The sequence below is a fragment of the Alexandromys fortis genome, unplaced genomic scaffold, assembly GCF_014885135.2.
Source record: "Alexandromys fortis isolate MF-2015 unplaced genomic scaffold, M_Fortis_MF-2015_v1.1 scaffold_264, whole genome shotgun sequence".
Classification (NCBI taxonomy): Eukaryota; Metazoa; Chordata; class Mammalia; order Rodentia; family Cricetidae; genus Alexandromys; species Alexandromys fortis.
The window spans coordinates 462,400-486,284 of record NW_026068140.1 but is presented as its reverse complement, the minus strand read 5'-3'; the positions used below and the strand labels follow the sequence as shown (position 1 = coordinate 486,284).

Here is a 23,885-nt window from a genome sequence, read left to right as displayed (position 1 = left end):
CTGGGGGACCCTGTCATGACAGAATTAATAAAATCCTCATGCTTTTGCATCGGCTGTAGTGTGTGAGATGGTCTCTGGAAGCGACTCCTTCTCGGTGTTTGGACGCCAGAGTCCAACAATCCCATTATAGATGGTTGTGAGCCACCATGTGGATGCTGGGAATTGAACTCAGGACCACTGAAAAAGCTAGTGCTCTATAAACACTGAGCCATCTCTCCAGTCCCTTTTTCGGCATCTAATGAGATGATCGTGTGGTTTTTATTTTTCAGCTTGTTTATATGTTAGATTATGTTGACAGATTTTCATATGTTGAACCATCCCTGCATCTGTGGGATGAAGCCGACTTGGTCATGGTGGATAATGGCTCTGATGTGTTCTTGGATTCAATTCGCTAGCATTTTATTTAGTATTTTTGCATCAATGTTCATGAGTGAGATTGGTCTGTAGTTCTCTTTCTTAGTATTGTCTGTCTGTGGTTTGGGTATCAGGATAATTGTAGCCTCATAAAAAGAGTTTGGCAATGTTCCCTCTGTTTTCATTGTGTGGAATAATTTGAGGAGTATTGGTATTAGTTCTTTGAAAGTCTTGTAGAATTCTGAGCTGAAACCATCTGGTCCTGGGCTTTTTTTGGTTGGGAGACTTTTGATGACTGTTTCTATTTCTTCAGCAGTTATAGGTCTGTTTAATTTGCTTATCTGGTCTTGATTTAATTTTGGTAAGTGATATTTATCTAGAAAGTTGTCCATTTCCTTTAAGTTTTCCAATTTTGTGGAGTACAGGTTTTCAAAATATGACCTGATGATCCTCTGTATTTCCTCCGTGTCTGTTGTTATGTCCCCCTTTTCATTTCTGATTTTGTTAATTTGGATGTTCTCTCTGCCTCTTGGTTAGTTTGGATAAAGGTTTGTCTATTTTGTTGATTTCCTCGAAGAACCAACTCTTTCATTGAATCTTTGTATTGTTTCCTTTGTTTCTATTTTGTTGATTTTAGCTCTCAATTTGATTATTTCCTGCCATCTAGTTCTCTTAGGTGAGTTTGCTTCTTTTTATTCTAAGGTTTTCAAATGTTCTATTAATTCACTAGTGTGGGATTTTTCCAGCTTCTTTATGTAGGCATTTAGAGCTATGAACTTGCCTCTTAACACTGTTTTCATTGTGGACACAAAATTTACAGAGTCACACTTACTTTCAGCATCAGGCTGAACATACCTAAGTAACCAAATCAATTATTTCTGTCACAATGAATAGTAAGAATACTTTGACCTTTGCCTCACTTACTATTTTTCCATGGCAGAACATAGGGCAGAGACTTGGGAACTCGCATGCCTGAGGCCAGGTTACTCTTATGTTCCATAACTATATTGTTTGCAGGACTAAAAAAAGAAAGGAATAATCTGATGTCATCATATCAATATTCTTCAGGTACACACACAAGACAATCAAAATGTGTGCATGCATGTGAGTTTTTGTTTGCTTTTTTGAAACAGGGTTTCTCTGTGTAGCTTTGGGACCTGTCCTGGAACTTGCTCTATAGACTAGAACGACCTTGAACTCACAGAGATCTGCCTGCCTTTTCCTCCTGAGTACTGGGATTAGAGGTGTGTGCCCAACTTCAAAATGTGTTTTTAAGTGGGGGAAAACATGTAAGCATAGTTCTTTCAAAACATTCTTGCACTTTGGATGATTACCATTTTTCTGGAATGTTTCTTATTCCATATGTGCATTAAGATGAATTTAACTGTTTAGTGGTGCACACCTTTATTCCCAGTACTCGGGAGGCAGAGGTAGGCAGATCTCTGAGCTGGATGTCAGCCTGGTTTACAGACTGAGTTCCAGGACAGCCAGGGCTACATGAAGAATATCTATCTCGAAAAGCAAAACAAAAGAATAACAAAAGATGGAGTTAACTGTTTACATCTTAGAAAAATTGAGATTAACACCTATAACACCTACTGGTTAGTACCCCTGTAAACAAGACAGCTGTGTCTATTCATGGTTGGAACTGTCTAAAGACCAGGCTTCCATCAAATTCGCAGTGATTTGTTGGCCTTTGCCTCCTGAGTATGAGCGCTGGGATGAAAGCTGTTCCCCACCATGCTCGGTTGCAACAGACCTCTTCATAAATTATTACTTTTATGTGTATGAGTGTTTTATCTACATGTATGCCCATGCATCACTTGTGTGCCTAGTGCCTATAGAGGGCAGTAGAGGCTGTTGGATTCCTTGGCAGGCGGAGTTACAGAGAGTTGGAAGCCAGTATGTTGGTTATGGGAATTGAACCTCCTCTGTTGATGGAAGCTACTTGTTCATTCCCAGCCACCCAGATTCAAATATCCACACAGAAACTGTATTAATTAAATCACTGCTTGGCCTTATTGCTCTAGCTTCTTAGCTCTTACATCTTTTTTTTTAAATATTTATTTATTTGTTATGTATACAATATTCTGTCTGTGTGTATGTCTCCAGGCCAGAAGAGGGCACCAGACTTCATTACAGATGGTTGTGATCCACCATGTGGTTGCTGGGAATTGAACTCAGGACCTTTGGAAGAGCAGGCAATGCTCTTAACCACTGAGCCATCTCTCCAGCCCTAGCTCTTACATCTTAAGTTAATCCATTTCTATTAATCTGTATATCACCATGTTGCTGTGGTTCTGGCAGGCTGTGTCAGAGGCCTCTGTCTCCTGCAGGTGGCTACATGGCTTCTCTCTGACTCCACCTACTCTCTCTATCTTTCAGCCTGGTTTTACTCTGTTAAGCCATTGGTCAAAAGCAGCTTCTTTATTAACCAATGGCAATAAAACATATTTACAGCATACATCACCTCCCACATCTGTCCTGTGGAAAAGCAGTCAGTTCTCTTAACTACTGAGCCATCTCTCTAACTCCTATAATAAATCTCTTAAGAACTGAAATAAGTTAAAGCTGCCACCAATAAAACTAATCTAACTTTTTGTTATTGACTCAAAATAGTATACATTTATTAACTGACCTCAGTAATTAAGAAATAAAAAAAAAATGAAGTGCTTTCTGAGGGATGGAGAGATGGCTCAGCAGTTAACAGAGGACCTGAGTTTGATTCCAAGCATCCACATTAGGCAGCCAGGGGATCTGACACCTCTGGCCTCTATGGGCACCTAAACTCATATGCACATAATCACATACACATAATTAAAAACAATAAAAATAAAATAAAAAGTTAAGCATTTAGGGAAAATAGAGTATAGAATTTATTCCTTTATTTTCTGAGCCATCTCTCCAGCCCCGAGATATGCCGTCTTCCTTAGATACTTTGGATTTCCCAATCTCAAACAACTTTCAGGATTTCAAAAAATAGTTATGGGCTAAGCAGAGATGGCTCAGTGGTTAAGAGCACTGGCTGTTCTTCCAGAGGTCCTGAGTTCAATTCCCTGCATACAAACAGTGGTTCATAACCACCTATAATTCAATTTGATCCCCTCCTCTGGCATGCAGGAATATATGTGGATGACAGAAGAGTTTATGTATACGACCCTTAAATACTGTTGTGTGTACATGTGTGTGGGTGCCTAGAAGAGGGTGTGGACTCCATGGAGCTGGAGTTACAAGCAGTTGTACGCTTGGCTAATGTGGGTGTGGAACTTCATTCCAGTCCTTTAAAGAGCAACAAGTGCACACACACACACACACACACATTAACACGCACATCCACACACACACTCTCACGTACTCACCCCTGAAAACCTCTTCTGGTTTCACAAACCCTCTCTCTCAAAACAACAAGAAAAGAAAAACCCTCACCAAACAATACTTGTACTAGGTTATCACCAAGAATTCTTATCAAGGAAAGATGGTGGCTTGCATTATTATTATTATTATTAGTTTTTTGAGATAGGCTGTCCCTGTGTAGCTCTGGCTGTCCTGGAAGTCACTCTGTAGACCAGGCTGGTCTAGAGCTCAGAGACCTGCCTGCCTCTGCCTCCCGAGTGCTGGAAATAATTATTATTATTTCTGATTTGGGGTGGTAGTGATGAGAGTGAGACCATTTAATTTACCTGTTGTTGCTACAGAAGTTGGCTGTGCCCCAGACAAATGGAGTGCTGGTCTGTTCCCACAGATCTGCAGGAAAACAAGACAGCTGGTGATACACTAGGAAAAACACCAGTCCATGTTAGTTGGATTTGTCAGATGGGAAATGATATAGCGAAATTTTGAGGGGTGAAAGTGAAAACTGATTGAGTGCCCTGTCCAAGTAATACAGAAGCAGGAATTTAACATAAAAGCCATAAATAATAGTAATTGTGCCTAGCAGCAATCACACAGATGGCACAACAGGATTTATGGGGAAAAAGATGTAAAGAAATGCTTCTTCTACTCAAGGGGGATAGGTTCTTCTATGTGTCTGCAGAGTGATACAAAATGTGCTCATTTTGGGGCCCAATAAAAATAATAAGGCGTTCCAAACAACATGGTATGCTCATAAAAAAAATCTTCCTTCTGTCTTAAGCAAATGATCTGAGATTAAAATGTGTGGAGGAAAAATAAAATAAAATGTGTGGAGGAACAATGTAGAGGCACCCCACCTTTATCCCAGTCCTCATCACACGGGGGGCACTGCCATGTGCTCGCAGCCAGAGTCTCCTGTCCAAGGTTCCTGGTTTGGTTGACTGAAAGACAAGAGAGATTTGACACATAAAGGGCGGGTGGGAGGACCAGCTAGGTTATCCTGTTTAAGGGATTTAAGGCCTTTAAAGGCTGCAGGGTAGCTTATTGAGTCTTTGTTTCTAAATTCAGAAAGGATGAAAGCTGACAGGAATAAGAAGCAGAAACAAAGACTGTTACCATAATTATTGCAGTAACAGGATTGTTTATTTATTGAGGCAAGGTCTCAAACTCAAAGATGACCTTGACCTTCAGGTCCTCCTGCTTCTACTTCTTAAGTTCAGGTATTAAAGGTCAGTGCCACCATGCCTATGGTTTTTCTGGCACTGGAGCTGGAAACCAGCTTTATCCATGTGAGGCAAGTGGCTTGACCCATTGAGTTCTATCTCCAGCCTCAAGGACTTTATTTTTAGATGATTTATTATAATAGCAGAAGAGAAAACAGTCTGACCTATATAAGAATCTAATAACCCATTGCTACAATGACATAACCATGTCCAAGGCAGAAAACTGTTCCTCTGAAATGGTGAAAGCCAGAAAGCAAGCTGATGATGTGGAATTATACCAACCGACCGGCTAACCCACCGTATTGGAACATTTTGGCTAGTAAGGCTTACCCACATCCTGCTCAATACAGCTCTTGTCATCACAGCTGGAGATGTGATGACTGATTTCAGCCCGGGGAACCTGGTGCCGAGCATTGAAGGGACAAGTAGCCAATTTGTTTGCGACATCAGGATGATTCTGTGGAATCAAAATTAAGGGATCTATCAATTTTTTGGATATCATAAAATCCATGGAAACTAGCTCAGCCTTCTTCTATAAATGGCTCCATGAAATCCCTCAGCAAGCTGCTGTGGTGGGTACACTCAGCCATGGTGGGCAACTCATCACAGAAGCCTAAGAGGGAATTATTTATCATCCATACAGACCACACAGCTACTATCTCAGTAGCATCAAAATGCAAGCCTTTTGGTTATGACTGTAGGGATTAACACACACACACACACACACACACACACACACTGGGATTTTAGTGGCTTATAAAGAGCAAAGCAGTCTGTGTGAGCAGTCAGACAGCACAGCCTGCAAGGTTGGAGCTCTCTGGGTGTCTCTGCAAGCTGACATTCAGAATCAACACTAACAAGAAACAGTCTGCACTGCAGTAAGGCCCTTGCTAGTGCAATGTGACAGAGCTAAGAAACAGAGCTGGAGAGACAGCTAATCATTATCAGACCAATGCAGACACAATGCAGACCAATGCAGACACAATGCAGACACAATGCAGACACAATGCAGTATTGATGACTGAAATGAGGCCTGAACAATTTAACCTTCACTTGTTTGTGTGTTTTTGAAGAGAGGGTTTCTCTGTGCAGCCCTGTCTGTCCTGGAACTCTCTCTGTAGACCAGGCTGGCCTGGAATTCAGAGATCCATCTATCTCTGCCTCTCAAGTGCTGGGATAAAAGGCATGTGTCAGCATTGCCCGGTGAACAATTTAACCTTTATTTCATCTATTTCACTTAGGAAAACCCCAAGTGTAGCTTGTTTTAACCCCCAAAGGATTTATTGTCACTTAAATGTCATGGTAAAGGTACTAGCAATTAAAAAATTAAGAAAAAGAGGGCCTGGAGAGATAGCTCAGGGGTTAAGAGTGCTGCTATCCTTCAAGACATCCTGAGTTTGTTTTCCTGTTTACAAAATAGAGGCCTGGGGGGCTTGGAGAGATGGCTCAGTGGTTAAAGCACTACCTGCTCTTCCAAAGGTCCTGAGTTCAATTCCCAGCAACCACATGGTGGCTCACAGCCATCTGTAATGAGATCTGGTGCCCTCTTCTGGTCTGCAGGCATTCATGCAGACAGAATGCTGAGAATACTGTACACATAATAAATAAATCTTAAAAAAAAAAAAAAAACCAACAAAATAGAGGCCTGACAACTGCTTGTAACTTCAGCTCAGGTAATTTAACACTTTCTTCTGGTCTCTGTGGGTACTCTCTCTCTCTCTCTCTCTCTCTCTCTCTCACACACACACACACACACACACACACACACAAAAAGAGGGGCAATGAGATGGCTCGTGGATAAAGGAGTCTGCCACCAAGTCTGACAGCCTGAGTCTGATGTCCAGGACCCACATGGTAGAAGGAGAGGGCTGTTTTTTTTTTTTTTCACATGCACACTGGGACACACACATATCTGCAAACATACACATGCTAAGATGTACTGTTAATGTTTAAAACAGAAAGAACATAAAGTTGGGTGGGTAGGGAGGTAGGGAGGATCTGAGAGGAATTGGGGGAAGGCAAATATATTGTATAAAAAAAACCTTTTGTCCATAGAAAGTTTTAAAGATGTGTCACAAATAAAACTCTAAATGTAGGGGCTGTAGAGATGGCTCAGAGGTTGAGAGCACTGACTGCTCTTCCAGAGGTCCTGAGTTCAATTCCCAGCAACCACATGGTGGCTTACGGTCATTTATAATGAGACCTGGGGCTCCTTCTGGCTTGCAGGCACACGTGGAAGGAATGCTATACACATAATATAATAAATAAATATTTTTAAAAAACTCTAAATGTAAAACTATTAAGAAGCAGGCTGGAAAAAAGTGCAAGACAGAAATGTACATGGGTCTGGAGAGATGGCTTAGGGGTTAAGATTGCTTTCTGGGCAATCCTGAGGACCTCAGTTTGGATTCCAGCACTGCTGGTGGCCAAGTCAGTGGAGCAGTAGGTGGCAACTGAAGTTCAAGGTGTCAGCCCACCAGGAGGCAACTCCCTGATGGGTGAATCTTGGATAGACAAGACTCCCTCCTCCCAAATGTCTTTTGCTTCTGCTGCCCTTGCATGTCTGCTGCTGCCATCTTTCTCTGGTATCTGCATGGTGTGAATGGGTGTGGGGAGACCCCCCTGTCTGTAACATAGTGAGTCTGGTAGTATGTTTGGAAACATCCTGTCCTACTGGGCATCTTTACCTGTGGATTATTATAAAGATGATTCCTTCCTAAGCTGTACTGTCTAATTGATAATAATGTTAGTTTAAATAGAGTTTTGATGATAAAAAATAAAACAAGGACGTATCACATAGCTAGAATACATGAGTTTCTATTGAGCCACACAGACTGTGGCTTAGGTTAATGATTAAGAAAAACAATTGAGTCACAGTAGCTAGTTTAAATTCTTTTAACCTTAAGGCTGGGAGATGTGTTCACAGGTTTCAGAGTGCACCATAGCTGAAACAAAGCTTTGAAAATAACTTAAGGCTAGACTAGATGTTTTGATAAACAGCCTTGAGATGAAAAACCCAAGAAGACAATCCACAGTTTTAGGAAGGCAGAGTTGAGTGAGGAACTCTGTAAGGTCGGGGAACAAGAGCAAAGCAGCCCAGTTACCATTAGCTGACCTGCCTTTCTTGCTAGGATTGGTTGATGACCAAAGGTGATGATTAATTCCTCATACCCATTTCTGTCCTCAGTCTTCTGATATGATGATGGTGGGGTATGTACTCTAAAGATTTAAAGTACAGCTGACTGTTTTTCATGTATAAAAGTTTCGGTTTGTGATTCCTTTAAGATTCCTCACAAGATTACCTTTCAAGATAAGTAATAAAGTAACTGGCCATTCTTTATAACTGCAAAGCACAGCCTGCCAGCAAAAGACCTGACTAAGAAGAATGTCTTACTTGCCACATCATTAATCTGTAACAAGTTGCTTGGCTATGAATGCACGTGGGTTCTTGGGATAACTTGTTTTTCACCTGTAATATGTAAAATGTTTTATCATGTAAAGGATATGGACAACACGCTCTCTTTTACTTGTATTCACTGTAGACATTCACTTGAAAAACAGAATGTAACCACAATGTAATTTTTATATGAAAGGCTTTGCTGGGATATATAAGCTGTAAGGGGTAAAGATAAAACAGGTTAGAAGGGAAACATCAAGAATCAGAGAGTTAGAAGGAGAAGAGAAACATCTAGAGAGACAGAAGGGACATTTCTGGATAGAGATAAGAATACAGAACACAGTATGAAGAATACAGAATTAAGAAGGAAACCATCAAGAGAGTGTGTGTCTTTTCCCCTAACCTTAGTAGCAGTGGCTCCATGGATTCCCTTTGAATCCTGTACTGCGGGGGAGGGCAATTTAGTGAGTCTAAGTACTTACTCCTCTGGTGTCTCCAGTACTGCCTTCCCTTTCCCCCACAAAAAATGCAAAGAAAAATAAAACACACGAGACACAGCCTCCATTACTTACATAAGATGTTAGACATTGAAAGCAAAGGTTTTTGGAGGCAGGGTCTTGCTATACAGCCCTGAATGGACTTGAATTTGTGGCAATCCTCCTGCCTTAGCCTTGCAAATGGTAGGATTACAGACATGAACCATTATACCTACTTAAGGGAAATAACTTAAAATTTTTTTACTTTAAATGTGTATGAGGTATTGGATTCTCCTGGAGCAGTTGTGAGCCATTTGTGAAGTTGGGTGCTCTGGAAGAGCACTACAGGGGCTCCTAACAGCTGGTCATCTCTCCAGCCTCCACCTCTCCTTTGTTGTTGTTTGTGAACTTACTCTATAGACCAGGCTGGCCTTTAACTCAAGAGTATCTCTGCCTACCTTTGCCTCCTGACTGCTGGCATTAAAGGCATACTCTACCATCGCCAGCTAAATTTTTTTTTAAAAATATTACACATATGAACGTTTTGCCTGCATGTATGTATATATGCATCATGTACCATATGTGTGCCTGAACAGAAGAGTGGGTCAGATCCCCTGAACTGGAGTTATATGGCTGTGAGTCACCATGTAGTGCTGGGAATCAAACCCAGGTCTTCTGTAAAAACAACAAGTGCTCTTAATTGCTGAGTTATCTCTTTATCCTCCACCTAGGTTTTCTTTTCTTTTTTTTTCTTTCAGACATGGTCTTTTGTGGGGCGAGGTTTGAGACAGATTTTTCTCTGTGCAGCCAGCCATGGCTGTCCTGGAACTCTCTCTGTAGATCAGGTTGGCCTCGAACTCACAGAGATCCACTTGCCTCTGCCTCCCTAAATGCTGGGATTAAAGGCATGCACCTCCACAGCCTGGTGAGATTTGGTCTTATCAAGTATCCTAGGAGGTCACTACTTAATTTACCTGTCTTTGACCTCATGGCAATCCTCCTGCCTCAACTTCCTGGTTACAACTGTCTGGATTACAGGTGTGTGCCACTATGTCTGGTGGGTTTGCTTCTTTGTTTTGAGACAGTCTCATATGTAGCCCAGGTTAACAAGCCTAACTTGCTATATAGTTGAGGGTAACGTTGAACTTTTTATTTTCCTGCTTCTACCTCTTTACTGCTGGGATTATAGGCTCGAAAATCAATGGGATTTTCGAAATGGGATGAGTGACTGTGGGAGCAACAAACAGCAGGGGCTTCCAGAAGCTATAGTAAGAAGTTCCTCTGGGAAAGAGCACCTGTGTCCCAGCTAGCATCCACTGCCATTCTCTGTGTGAGATGCCTCATTTCTGCAGTGACCATCGGAAACTTAGCCCCCACCTGCCCCCTGAGGAGTGATCACCGAGGTTCTGCTCTGCCTGCACCTGAGGGAGTATTCAACCAAGCCAGAGTCCCTAAATACATCAACTGAAGAAGAGATGGTAGACAGTGTAAGGGTATGTTCAACAACATAAAGAGCAAGGCAACCCCACCAGGTTCTACAACAGTAAAACCTGAACATCCAAAGGCAGATGAAGCAGAAGAAAACGACCATTTTATTAATTGTTTCTCTTAGTGTCTGTGCTGCTGGTGTTCTATTTAGGAAGTGGTTCCCTGTGCCAATGTGTTCAAGTGTACTTCCCACTTTCTCTTCTATAAGGTTCAGTGTGGCTGGCTTTATGCTGAGGTCTTTGATCCATCCGGACTTGAGTTTTGTGCATGGTGATAGATATGGGTCTATTTTCATTCTTCTACATGCTGATATCCAGTTATGCCAGCACCACTTGTTAAATAAGCTTTCCTTTTCCCATCTGATATTTTTTGCTTCTTTGTCAAAGATCAGGTGTCTGAAGATGTGTGGATTGATATCCGGGTCTTCTATTCAGTTCCATTGGTCCTCCTGTCTGTTCTTATGCTAATACCAGGCTGTTTTCAGTACTGTAGCTCTGTAGTAGAGTTTGAAGTCAGGGATTGTGGTGCCTCCAGAAATTCTTTTATTGTACAGCATTGTTTTGGCTATCCTGGCTTTTTTGCTTTTTCAAATGAAGTTGAGTACCATTCTTTTGAGGTCTTTGAAAAATTTTGCTGGGATTTTGATGGGCATTACATTGAATCTGTAACAAATTCTTAACACAAAATATCCTGGAAATCTGGTACACTGTGAAAAGACCAAACTAAGAATAATAGGGATAGAAGAAGGAGAAGTAGAACTTAAAGGCACAGAAAATATATTCAACAAAATTACAGAAGAAAACTTTCCTAACCTAAAGAAAGACATGCCTATTAAAGTGCAAGCAGATTACAGAACACCAAACAGACTGGGCCAAAAAAAATGTCCCTTTGTCACAAAATAATTAAAATGCTAAATGGACAGAATAAATAAAGAATACTAAGAGCTACAATGGCCAAATAACATATAAAGAAAAACTCATCAGAATTACATCTGACTTCTCAGTGGAATCTCTGAAAGCCAGAGGTCCTGGACAGGCATTATGCAGACACTAAGAGACCACAGATGCCAGCCCAGACTATTCTATCCAACAAAGCTTTCAGTCACAATAGACATAGAAAACAAGATATTCCAGGACAAAACCAGATTTAAATAATACCTATCCACAAATCAGCCTTACAGAAAGTATTAGGCGGACAACCTAAGCAAGTGAGCTACATTCACAAAAACAAAGGCAATAGATGATCTCACAGCAGAAAATCCCAAAGGGAAATGTGTTGGGCCAAAATTATTTCAGGGCTTTTACCTCAAGGCCCATAGGACAGAGAAAAGCCAAAGAAGGACATCTCATATTAGTCACAGGAAAAATCCATCAAGATGAAATCTCAATTCTGAATATTTGTGCTTCAAATACAAGGTATGCACCTTTGTAAAAGAAACATTACTAAAGCTTCTTAAATCATATATCAAACCCCACACACTAATAGTGGGAGACGTCAAAGCCCCACTCTCACTGCTGGACAGGTCTGGCATTCCTCACAGTGCCCCACACAATAGAAACAGAAGGACATGGCCCAACTCTTTGTGTGAGGCTACAGTTACATTGATGCCCATAGACACAAAGACACAACGAAGAGAGAGAATTACAGACCAATCTCCCTCATGCAAAAAATAGTCAATAAAACACTGGCAATCCAAATCCAAGAACACATCAGGAAATTATCCACCATGACCAAGTCGGCTTCATCCCAGAGATTCAGGGATGATTCAACATATGAAAATCTATCAGGGTATCCATCATATAAATAAACGGGAAGAAAAAACCCACAGGATCATTTCATTAGATGCTGAAAAGCCTTTGACAAAAATCCAACACCTCTTCATGATAAAGGTCTCGGAGAGATCAAAGATACAAGGAACATAAGTAAACATAATAAAGGCAATATATAGCAAGCCAACTGTCAACATCAAATTAAACGGAGAGAAACTCAAAGTGATTCCATTAAAATCAGGATCAAGACAAGACTGTCTACTTTTTCCACATCTACTCAATATAGTACTTGAAGTTCTAGCCAGAGCAATAAGACAACAAAAGGAGATCAAGGGGATACAAATTGGAAAGGAAGAAGTCAAACTTTCACCATTTGCAGATGCCATGATAGTTTATGTAAGTGATCTGAAGAATTCTACCAGGGAATTCTACAGCTTACCTTCAGTAATGTGTTTGGATACAAGATTAACTAAAAACAAAACAACAAAAAATCAGTAGCCTTCCTTTACACAGATGATAAACGGGCTAAAAAAGAAATCAGAGAAATATCACAATAGCCACAAACAATACAAAATATCTTGGAGTAACTCTAACCAAACAAGTGAAAGACCCATGTGACTTAAGTCTTTGAAGAATAAAACTGAAGAGGATATCAGATAATGGAAAGATCTCCCATGCTGTTGGATAGGTAGGATTAACATAGTAAAACTGTAATCTTACCAAAAGCAATCTACAGATTCAATGCAATACTCATCAAAATCACAGTACAATTCTTCACAGACCTCAAAAGAACAATACTAAATTTCATATGGAAACACAAAAACCCAGAATAGCCAAAACAACCCTGTAAAATAAAGGAACATCTGAAGGCATCTCCATCCCTGTCTTCAAACTACATTATAGAGCTACAGTAATGAAAATAGCTTGGTATTGGCACAAAAACAGATAGGTGGAGCAATGGAATCAAATTGAAGACCCTAACATTAAACTGACACACCTATGAACACCTAATTTTTTTAAAAACAGTATTTTTTAAATTAATTTATTTATTATGCATACAATATTCTGTCCGTGTGTATGTCTACAGGCTAGAAGAGGGCACCAGACCTCATGACACATGGTTGTGAGCCACCATGTGGTTGCCGGGAATTGAACTCAGACCCTTTGGAAGAGCCGGCAATGCTCTTAACCACTGAGCCATCTCTCCAGCCTCCAAGATTGTACTTTGCAAGTTAATGATGTGTGTGTATGTGCACATGGGTGCATGTGCCTGTGGAAGAAGAGGGCTTGGATTTCCTAGATTTGGTATTATGGAAAGTTGTGAGCTGACTGATATGGGTGGTAGAATTTGTGACCTATGGAAGAGTAGCAAGTGCTTTCAACCACAGAGCCTTCTCTCCAACTCTGACGTCAGTATTCTAACAACCCTTTACAAGTACATTCATTCTTTGATTCATTCATTCGTCTGTGTCTGTCTGTCTGTCTGCTTGTCTGCCTGCCTGCCTGCCTGCCTGCCTACCTACCGATTGGTTTTTTGAGACAAGTTTCTCTGTGTAACATCTCTGGCTGTCCCAGAACTCACTTTGTAGATCAGTTGCCTCTAACTCACAGAGATCTTCTGCCTCTGCCTCCTGAGTGCTGGGATTAGAGGCGTGCACCATACCCCCCAGCTAGTTTTTAATTAAAAGAGGACTAGAGTACATTGTATTAGCTAAGTCTATAAAGAAGTAAGCAGAGAGAAAACACTAATTAAAAAAAAAAAAGATTTGCAAGCTGGTGAGAGGCTTACTGGTTAACAATGCTTACTGCTCTTTCACAGGAGCTAACTACAGTTCCTAGCACCCACATGGTAGCTCAGACTGTTAATTCCAGTTCCAAGGGATCTGATGCCTTCTGGCTTTTGTGGGCACCTGTGTGCACTCTGTGCATATAAACTTACATAGGCAGACAGCCATACACATAAATTAAAAGAAAACAATTTTAAAAAATTAAAAAAGATGAAACCGAGTTACTTTTAGAAAGAATATTTTGAGTTAAGAATTCTAAACAAAAAGTCAGAGAGAACTGTAACAGAGATGTTAGAGAGGAGGCCTGGCGGTTAAACACTTGTTTTCAGAGGCCTATGCTTGTGTCTAGTACCCAAATAGTAGTTCAGAACTAACGTTTTAACTCCAGTTCCAGTGGATCCAACATCCTCTTCAGACCTCTACAGGCTCTAGGCACACACATAGTGCACAAAGATACATTCAACTAAAACACCCATACATATAAATCTAAAAATATTTTTAAAAGAAATAGGGTACTTAGCACTTATCAGAATAAAGAACACATCAAATTTATAAAGTAAGAGGATTTCTCATTACAAGTAAAAAAAAATGAGTGATTCTTTTGTTTTCCACAGGATAAGATTCTAGATGTTTATAAACAATGCTTTGTCTATAGTTAGGAGAAAGAAAAAAATAAAAAATTTATATACTTCAAAGAATAAGACATCTGTAACTATTGGAACTTAACAAGGTAGAATCTGGCATTCAATCACAATATTTATGTTAAGTGATTTGTTGCTTAGAAAGTGTGTCTCTTCAGAACTCAAGTCAGCATGAGAAGGCATATTATGAAAACAATACCCTACCTTTCTGCACTTGATAAGATGATAAGGAAATCTGCAGGCCCTGATCTGGTGATTTTTATCATACGGGCACTGTAATAACTTTTCAGGGTCCAGGGAGTCGACTGGAAGAGAGAAAAAATAAAGTAAGTATAAAGTATAATCCTGTTAAACTACAGCAGCCTTTCAGGAACATAGTGTTTTCAAAAATCTATAGTGAAAGAATAAGGCAGTCTAAGGAAAAGTCACACTTTTAAAATAAAGTGTGACTGGTCCAATAGCGGTAGGATCCACCTTTCATCCCAGCACTTAGGAGGCAGTAGGCAGATCTCTGAGTTCGAGGCCACCTACACAGTAAGATCTAGGACAGCCACAGAGAAGCCCTGTCTCATAAACAAAAACACACAAAGTCCAAATAGAACCCCCCAAAACCAACCAAAAAAATAAAACAAAACAAAAACAAAGAAAATGTGACTAAATGATAAAATCTAATTATGAGAAAATAAAATTGTCATCACTGACTCTTAAGCACAGTAGCACTGACTGCAGTGTGTGTGCCGAGGTCTCATTATATCATTTACATTTGACTGAATACCGCTTTCCAGTTCTCATGCTCTTTTTTTTTTTTTTTTTTAAATACAGGGTTTCTCTGTGTATCTCTGACTGTCCTGTAGACCAGGCTGGCTTCAAACTCACAGAGATCCTCCTGCCTCTGCTCCTGAGTGCTGGGATTAAAGGCATGCGCCACCACTGCCCCGTCAGTTTTCATTCTTATTATAAAACAAAAATGCTAAATGGCATCCAAAGTATTTTTCTTCCTCTTCCTTTTTTTCTTTTTCTTTTTGGTTTTTCGAGACAGGGTTTCTCTCTGTGGCTTTGGAGCCTGTCCAGGAACTAGCTCTTGTAGCCCAGGCTGGCCTCGAACTCAGAGATCTGCCTGCCTCTGCCTCTCAAGTGCTAGGATTAAAGGTGTGTGCCACTATTGCCCAGCTCGTTTTTCTTTCTTAACGGTAACAATTCAGGGTCATTTCTATTTTCTAGGTAGGTACTCCAACCAAGATTTCCCAGTAGCACATGAAAGGTGAAATGGACTGCTGGTGTCCCACTGCACTTGCGAACTCTACTCCCCCTATCCAGCTGGCCTTATGCAAATTAGGAATAATTAGGATCCTAGTTTATTTCTAGTAAACAAGTTGATAGCCATAGAGTTTCAATAGCTTCCCCCCATCTGTTCTTTGCTTTACTTCTCTATGTTGTATTGGTTATTCTAGTTTCCTTGTCCATGATCTCATTACTTTTGTCAGACAGATGATTTTACTTTTCATATTTTGGAATATAGATAAGAAAAAATTCCTTCAATTAATGACTACTAAACCATCCGGCTGAAATAAAAATAAACTGCAAAGACAGAGCCTCCTACAGGTGTTGGAAACGGAGACAACTGCAGACATGGACTGCCGCGTCAAGAAGACCCTGAACCCTGCTATTCAAAACTGCCCTTAGGCTATCCAAGCTGCCTTGGCTGTGCCCCCAATCTTAACAAGCTTGGTTGTTAAGGCAACCCAATAAAACGCCCTTGCCACCCCTTGAAGGTAAGAATAAACAATTCACCTTTGATAAGAAGCTTATAAAGCAGAAGACTGCAGTGGAAATCAGAAACCAGAGGGGAACTGAAAGTTTCACTGGCAATGTAAACACGGAATAAATTGCTAACCTCAGTCATGATGCAAATGAGCCTGAAAGGTGATCTGAAGGACAGAAGGAATAGGGAGGAAAAGTCCTGGAGGACAGGCGTGCTTATTATGCCAGCAATCTTTCCCTATTTGTGCAGCTTTGGAACACCCAGAGAGCATTCAGAAATGAGATTCTTATTAGTTTTCCTTCATTTAATCCATTCCGTCACTAGCAAATGCCAGCAACTGACAGAATGGGAGGTATTCTATGATTCACACACATGATAACTGCCCATGTAGAGCAGGAGTCAAAACTGACGAGAATTACCAAATGCTTTACTTCCTGGTCTGGCAATTTAGGTCAGTTCTCAATCTACTGTTCTATAGGAAAAGAATTATCCATCCTTCATCCATCCATCCATCCATCCATCCATCCATCCATCCATCCATCCATCTTGGTGTCGGTGACCAAATTACAGGTCTTGAGAGTGCTCTACAAGTCTTCTATAACTGAGCTACATCCCAGTCTTGTAAAAATTTTGTATTTATTACCATGTGTGTAGATCAGAGGACAACTTTATGGAGTCAGTTTTCTCTCCTTTTACATGGGGTCTGAAACTCAAATCAAGGCTGTCAGGCTTGTACGGCAAGCATTCCACTGCGAAGCCATCTCATTGGCCTGTTGGTTTGCCTTTTAATAACCTTGCTGTGAAGCCCAAGCTGGCCTAGAAGTTGGGATCCTCCTGACTCAGCTTCCTATGAGCTGGGATTACAGTTAGTTCTCATATCTCTCTCATTACTTAAATTGAAAGTGTTTTATTTCAGACCATTTGTATAGAGTGATATGGCTGTAGACCAAGAGTCATATTTAAAATTTGATATTTCTTTTTAAAAAAATAAAAATGACTTATTTTCATTTTGTGTGCATTGATGTTTGTCTGCATGTCTGTATATGATTCCCTGCAACTGGAGTTGCAGACAGTTGTGAGCTGCCATATGGGTGCTGAGAACTGAACCTGGGTCCTCTGGAAGAGCAGCCAGTGCTCTTAACTACTGAGCCATCTCTCCAGCTCTAAAATATGAATTATATCTATACCTCAACACCACACAGACCTTTCGTAGAGAAATTTTTCACAACATCCAGTCTAGTCAGGCATCACACTACACATAACTGACGTGTTATTATCTGAAAGCAGCAAGCAGTACATACTGTAAGTGTCTTCCATGCTGATGGCAAAGGAGTCCTGTTCAAGTGCTAGAGGGAAAAACATGGTTCAGAGAATCAGAAATGAAATTTATCAAAACACAGCCCTAAGATGTAGAATCTTTTCTGGAATTGAAGCCGCTCAAGTTCAATAAGACAAATCCTTAGTATATGGCCTCCTCCCGAGACATTTCTCTTCTTTAAAGCATTCTTTACTCCTAAGACTAATTATCATATAATTCATATTCTTGGAATAAACTCCAGGGCCCCAAAACAGCTAGGCCAAATATGACTACAGACATAAATTATATTCAAGTGACAACATAGTAATGAAATTTAAGAGGTATTACAACACTTGCCACTGTTCACCTCCTACTAGAGTTTGATGTTATTTAACATTAGTAATAGGGGGTAAGTCAAGGCCATGAAATACTATTATTTAAAATTCCAGATAAACTACTTTAAAGCTCTTCTTTCCAGCTGGACAGATGCTAAATGGTTAAGAGCTCTGGTTGCTCTTGTAGAGGATCTGGGTTTGGTTCCCAGCACCCACATAGCTTACAAGTGACTATAACGCCAGTTTGAGGGGATCAAATGCCCTCTTTGACCTCGGTGGGCAATGCATACCCATGGTGCACTCATAAATGCACACATACTCATGTAAAATAAAAATAAGTCTTATTTAATAACTTTTTAAAATGAGATCAGGAGATGTCATACTGATGTTCTCCTATCTTTATTCTGTTCCTCTCATTTCTTACATAAAGGCAAGATTAGTCCTACTCCGGTCAGTACTGGTTCCCTCTCTACAGATTACAAGTGAATTTAGGATTTAAGAACTCACAGAGACCACGTAAGAGAACAAATATAACAGAAATGAAAAACATTAAAATAAAATGTCTCAGTTTGAATTCTCTTTTACTGGAGAGCTCTATTGAACACTGAATTAATTTACTTATTATTATGGGAAAACTAATCTTGTATCTAACTACTCCCATAGGAATCTTCTGAAAATTGGATGCACATACAGCTGTTGTCTCTAGGCAAGCTCTCCTTTGGCCTCTCACACAATTCCATACTCCTTCCCCCCATTCTATGACATAAGCACCATTAGAACCTTTGTTAGGAAATACAGGTGATCAGCTAAAACTCCAGTTTAGTACTTCGTTGCAGAGCCCATTTGTTTAATGACAATTACTAGGGAAACTGTCTGAAAATTATTCTTCATGTTTGTATTAAACTGCCCTGACCTTCTGGAACCTCTATTACAGTTATGTCATACTTTGTTAAAAATAAAAAAGGTTTGGAAGGAAGAGTCAAGCATTACATTTTCTTGTTTTCTTTTTTCATTTTTTTTAAATTTCAAGGCATCTAAGAGAGATGAATGCAGCAGTAGTCAGCTACTTAGAGAGCTGACCTCTTCTTTCCCAGCAGATTGATTACAAGTAGGTCAAGAGTGCTGGAATTCACGGTATCAGCCAGCTGTCTCTTATCTTCCCCATCAAATAGTTCACAGGTGATTAGATTCCCTTCCCTCAGTACTAGGCTGCTGTGAACTGGATAAAGTGCGAATCTGAAGCTACTGTTTAAACCCTGAAAAAAATTGCTGATCTCGGTAAAGTAGTAATTTCTCTATCCTTACCAAAAGCCCCCGGATTCGAGAAGATTCTCAAGCAACGCGAGGATAAAAGGAGCAGGCAAGGAGGGGGAGGTTTTGAAAACAAGGTGGAAAAAGGTGCCAGGCAGGCCGTCGAGGTATAATGGGCGACGGCAGTGGCGAGGGCTTGAGGTTGTGGAGTGAGGGAGGGCGCCTCCTTGAAGGTATCCCACACGAGAACTGCTCCCAAGGGCTGACCCAAGCCAAAGCCCTACCACCTTTCCTCCTTACCTCAGCTCAGACGCTCGCCCCACAGCCGACTTCGCCTTACAGTCAGGCCCCGGCAACGCCCACTTCCGGTCGGCCCACTTCCGGTCGGCCCACTTCCGGTCGGCCCACTTCCTGTTGATGCCAGGGCGGGGCTGCACTTCCTGTGACTGTAGCTTGAGCTGGCCCAGTGCTACAAAGCCAACGCTTGTGACGCTTCCTCCCTTTGGCTCACCCTCATGCCTTCAAGGCTACCTCTTGGGGATTTTCAGCCGCTTTGCTTTTAGCCGCCACCTCTCTCTACTCCCTGGCCCACATGGTCCTATGTGGGTGGAGAGCTTCCTTTGCTGGCTTTGGGGTGGCCATCTTAGAAAAACCAGGAAAAGGATGGGACTGGTCGGAGCTGGGTGCTGTTTACAAGAAAGCCTTGTTTGTGGAAGTTGTTGCAGAAATGTAATTTAGATTTTGAGAGTTCAAAAGAGGACAGCTGAGGAAAATCAGGAAGGGCAGGGATTTTGTGACTCTATAGTACATGTAGGCTCTCAATTGGAAAGACAATGGTAGTCTCCGAGAATAGTTGGGAGGATGATAGACTTGTGGTGGGATTAAAGGGAGTTTTAAGTTGGAGAGGACAGGTGGGTCAAAGAACTGAAAGCAGGAAAGTCAAAGCACTGGGAGTCCTTTAGAAAAGATACCATTCCTAAACTATAATTGTATACCAGCGTAAGTATAAATACTTGTCCCCAAAGTGCTTAGGAAAACAGATACTAAATTGGAATGGTGGTCGAATGGGAATACAACATATGCCAGGAAATGGTAGAGTGTAAATTCCTATAAGGAAATTTTTAGTAGGGCCTGAGATGCCTTGCAAAAGCATTAGGGAGAAAAATGATTTATACTATAAATTTTATAGCGTTTGAAAAGGTGTTGGCACTGTGGGTAGATTTGGTGATACTGTTTTAAAACTACCAAGTTGTAAAATACATTGTATGATATGACAGAAAATTTTGTACTGTCCAAATCTTAATAGGCCATCTAGAAGTTGTCTGACTGCTGAAATCCTGGGACTTCTGACATGTTTCAGTGGGTAAGAGCCTAAATACAGTTTGAGAGAATCATCAGGATAGCAAAACAAGGAGCTTAGGTGAATAGGGTCTTAGGAGTGGGTGCTTTATTTTTACAGGAATAATTTGTAAACAAATTCCAGCTCTGCTTCACACTCCAGTCAGCTGACGAGTGAATGCTTCAGAGCTTTCAGTTCGGAATAAGACACTAGAAGGAGCTAGGGAGTAGAGGCACAAACCTGTCGTCTTAGCACTTGGGATGCTGAGGCAAAAGGATTGTCATGGATCTGAGGCCAGCTGGGACAGCCCAAACTATAGAGTGGGACCCTGTCTGGTGGAAGACCTGCCTCAGAGTGGGTGGGGGTGGGGTCCCAAAGAGAATATGTGGGGTGGGGGGAGAAGGAGGCAGACAGACATGATCTGAGGATGAATCGGAGTGGCTGCCAGCAGCATTTAATTGAGAAAAGATTACACCTTTTATACTGTATAGTTGCACATAGGATTAAATGAGAGAACAAGGGGTGTAACTTGAGATCAGAGCACTGGCCTTGATAATCGGCACCAGTCAGGGAGGGCCACCAACCAACCCACCCAAACCCAGGAAGAAATAGGTTGTGGATGGGAGATGGACCGACGATGGGCTGGTCATTCTTTTTTTTTTTTTTAAGATTTATTTATTTGTTATGTATATAGTGTTCTGCCTACATGTATACTTGAACACCAGAAGAAGGCACCTGATCTTATTACACTCATTAACTCATTACAGATAATTTTGAGGTACCATGTGGTTGCTGGGAATTGAACTCAGGACCTCTGGTAGAGCAGCCAGTTCTCTTAACCTCTGAGCCATCTCTCCAGCCCAGTAGGACAATGATTCTTAGTCATGTCTGCACATTGGAATCATTTGGGGAGTACTTAAGACATACCGTGTAGCTTGTAGCTTGGTGGTGGTGGCCCACACCTTTAATCCCAGCACTTGGGAGGCAGAGGTAGGTGAACCTCTGAGTTTGTGACCAGCCTGGTCTACAGCTTGAGTTCCAGGATAGCCAGGACTACATACTCTGAGAAATCCTTTCTCAAAAAACAAAACACCCCCAAAAAACTAAAAACAAAACCCCAAACCAAACCAAATCAACTCCCTTCCCCCAAAAGAGAACATGTAAATTCGTCTTAGACCAATTAATCAGAAAAGAGCCAGGCATAGTAATTTTTTTTTTTTCAAGACAGGGTTTCTCTGTGTGACAGCCCTAGCTGTCCTGGGAACGCACTCTGTGGACTAGGCTGGCCTCGAACTCACAGAGATCCTCCTGCATGTGCCTCCTGAGTGCTGGGGTTAAAGGTGTGTACCACCACCGCCTGGCTCTAGGCATAGCTATTTTTAAAAACTTACCTAGATGATTCTAATATGCAGCTAGACTAAGAAAATTTGCGAAAGCATTTCTTTCACCTGAATGGTAGGGATGAGTCATAGGAGCAAGCTGGTAAATGCTTTTTCCGAGAGAATTGCTTCATTGTAAACTTAGCACAAAGCATTTTAGGAAAAGCTAATTTTTTTTCCAAGTTCACTTCAGATCATTAGAAAACAGCTTAAACAATTGTTTTTGTTGTTTTTGAACCCACTCTGTAGACCAGGATAGCGTCAAACTCACAGAGATCCGCCTGCCTCGGCCTCCTGAGTACTGGGATTAAAGGCATGCACCACCACTGCTTTAAAACAATTCTTATGAGATCTTATGAATTTTGAGTTTATCACAATATCATTCATGCAGAATTAGTGGGACCAGAGTGGTTTGAACTAATTTTCTTTTCAGAGAGCTGGTGCAATTTTTGTCACTGTTGCTATGACCCATAAGTAGTTTTAATTTAGATACTTACAGATTGAAGTTTCTGAGAAAGCTGAGAGCTTGAGAGAATGGGAGCAGGGAGAACCTCAAGTAGGCTTTCCTATAGTCTGATGCCTTCCTTGTCACAATGGCAGAGTTCTCAGGTGACAGCTGCTCCATTAGCACCACCAGACAAGCCCACTGACTCAACAAAGGTAAAGCTGTCCTTCAGTGGTGACTTGGAAATAAAGGTGAACCACACATCTGTCCTGTTCTTCAGTACTTTGTTCATTCTCTTTCAAGGCAAACAAATTTATGCTTTATCTGAGATCCCTGCTGAGTTTTCTTTCAGGCTGTTTTTTTTTTCTGCCTAGGTTGATATTTGAAAATGGAAAAACAATGAGACCAAGTAATTTATACCAGGGTTATTCTAGGAGTTAGCTGAGATTATTATCCAAAATTGAATATATGTCTACACACACATATATGTATACAACATAAACAAAACCCCCAAACTACAACACATTGAAATGTGCAATTCCTTAGTTAGGAAATAAGAGCAAACTGAGTACAGTTGGAAATGTCTATAGTCCCAGACTACTTGAAAGTGAGGAGGCTCACTTTAATTTGAGTTCAAAATAGGGTTGGCTAACAAAAACAAAGTGGTAAACAACTGTGATTCTAGTGCTCAGGAAGCTGAGACAGGAGAATTTTGAGTTTGAGGCTAGCTTGTACTATGTACTGAAAAATTCTCAAAAACAAACAAAAATGTTAATGTTATACAAATTTAAGGGTGAATATCAGTAGGTCTCCTTTGTATAACGTATGTAGGAGGACATATGGGATATGAAATAGCTAGTTCAGTTTCCTTTTGGTTTTGCCATAATTGGAGAAAAAAAGATCATTTGAACAGACTCCAGGAAACTTGTGCAGGGCTGAGCCTCAAAAGGCGGTAGGTGTTCATTTGACGATGATAATATTTTTTTTCCTGGGGGCAGGAGATTCAACACAGGGACCCTCTGCATAGCCTTGGCTGTCCTCTAACTTGCTTTGTAGAGCAGGCTGGTGTCGATCTCAGATCCACCTGCCTCTGCTTCCCAAATGCTAGGATTAAAGGCGTGCGCTACCACTGCCCCCACGCATATTGTTTTAAACTTAGTCTTTGTGGATTTTACATCATGCATCCTGATCCCATTAATCTTCCTATTTCCTCACCTCTGCCCTCTGCCCCCAAACAAAATTTAAAAGTATAGCCTAAAAACAAAACAATAACACCCCCCAACAAAGAAAAAAAAACAAATTAAAAAATAGAAAAGAAATAAAAGAAAGCTTTGGCATGGAAGCTGTAGTGTGGTCCAATGAGTCACACCATATACACCTTAGTCCATTCATCTTTACTTATAACTGTTCTTTGCAATGGATTATTGGTCTGGCTCTAGGCTTCTGGTTCTGTTACTCTATTGATACTGGGCCCTTACTAGGACTCCTTCTGGGTGTCCTGTTGTCCTATATCATGGGGCTTCTGTAGCTTTGGATCTGTAGATCCAGCCCCTTCACCGGCTCCAACAATTCTTAGCTGAGATGGATATTT

At 40.9% G+C, this 23,885-nt stretch overlaps 1 protein-coding gene across 1 annotated transcript; it reads right to left on the bottom strand.

Moving 5' to 3' along the window:
- Positions 1-1,270: 1,270 nt before the first annotated feature.
- On the bottom strand, positions 1,271-19,479 carry Gtsf1 (gametocyte specific factor 1). Its single transcript, XM_050126737.1, has 7 exons — positions 19,432-19,479; positions 17,550-17,594; positions 14,691-14,791; positions 5,259-5,385; positions 4,563-4,646; positions 4,035-4,098; positions 1,271-1,373 (listed from the first exon to the last, which is right to left on the bottom strand). The coding sequence occupies exons 2-7, from the start codon at positions 17,563-17,565 to the stop codon at positions 1,271-1,273; spliced, it is 495 nt and encodes a 164-aa protein (XP_049982694.1). The 5' UTR covers positions 17,566-17,594; positions 19,432-19,479.
- Positions 19,480-23,885: the final 4,406 nt, after the last annotated feature.

Coding starts and splice junctions, on each gene's coding strand:
- Gtsf1 (XM_050126737.1), bottom strand. Junction 4,647..5,258: donor CTGTATTGAGCAGGATGTGG/GTAAGCCTTACT, acceptor CTTGTCTTTCAG/TCAACCAAACCAGGAACCTT. Junction 4,099..4,562: donor TGATGAGGACTGGGATAAAG/GTGGGGTGCCTC, acceptor GTTTTCCTGCAG/ATCTGTGGGAACAGACCAGC.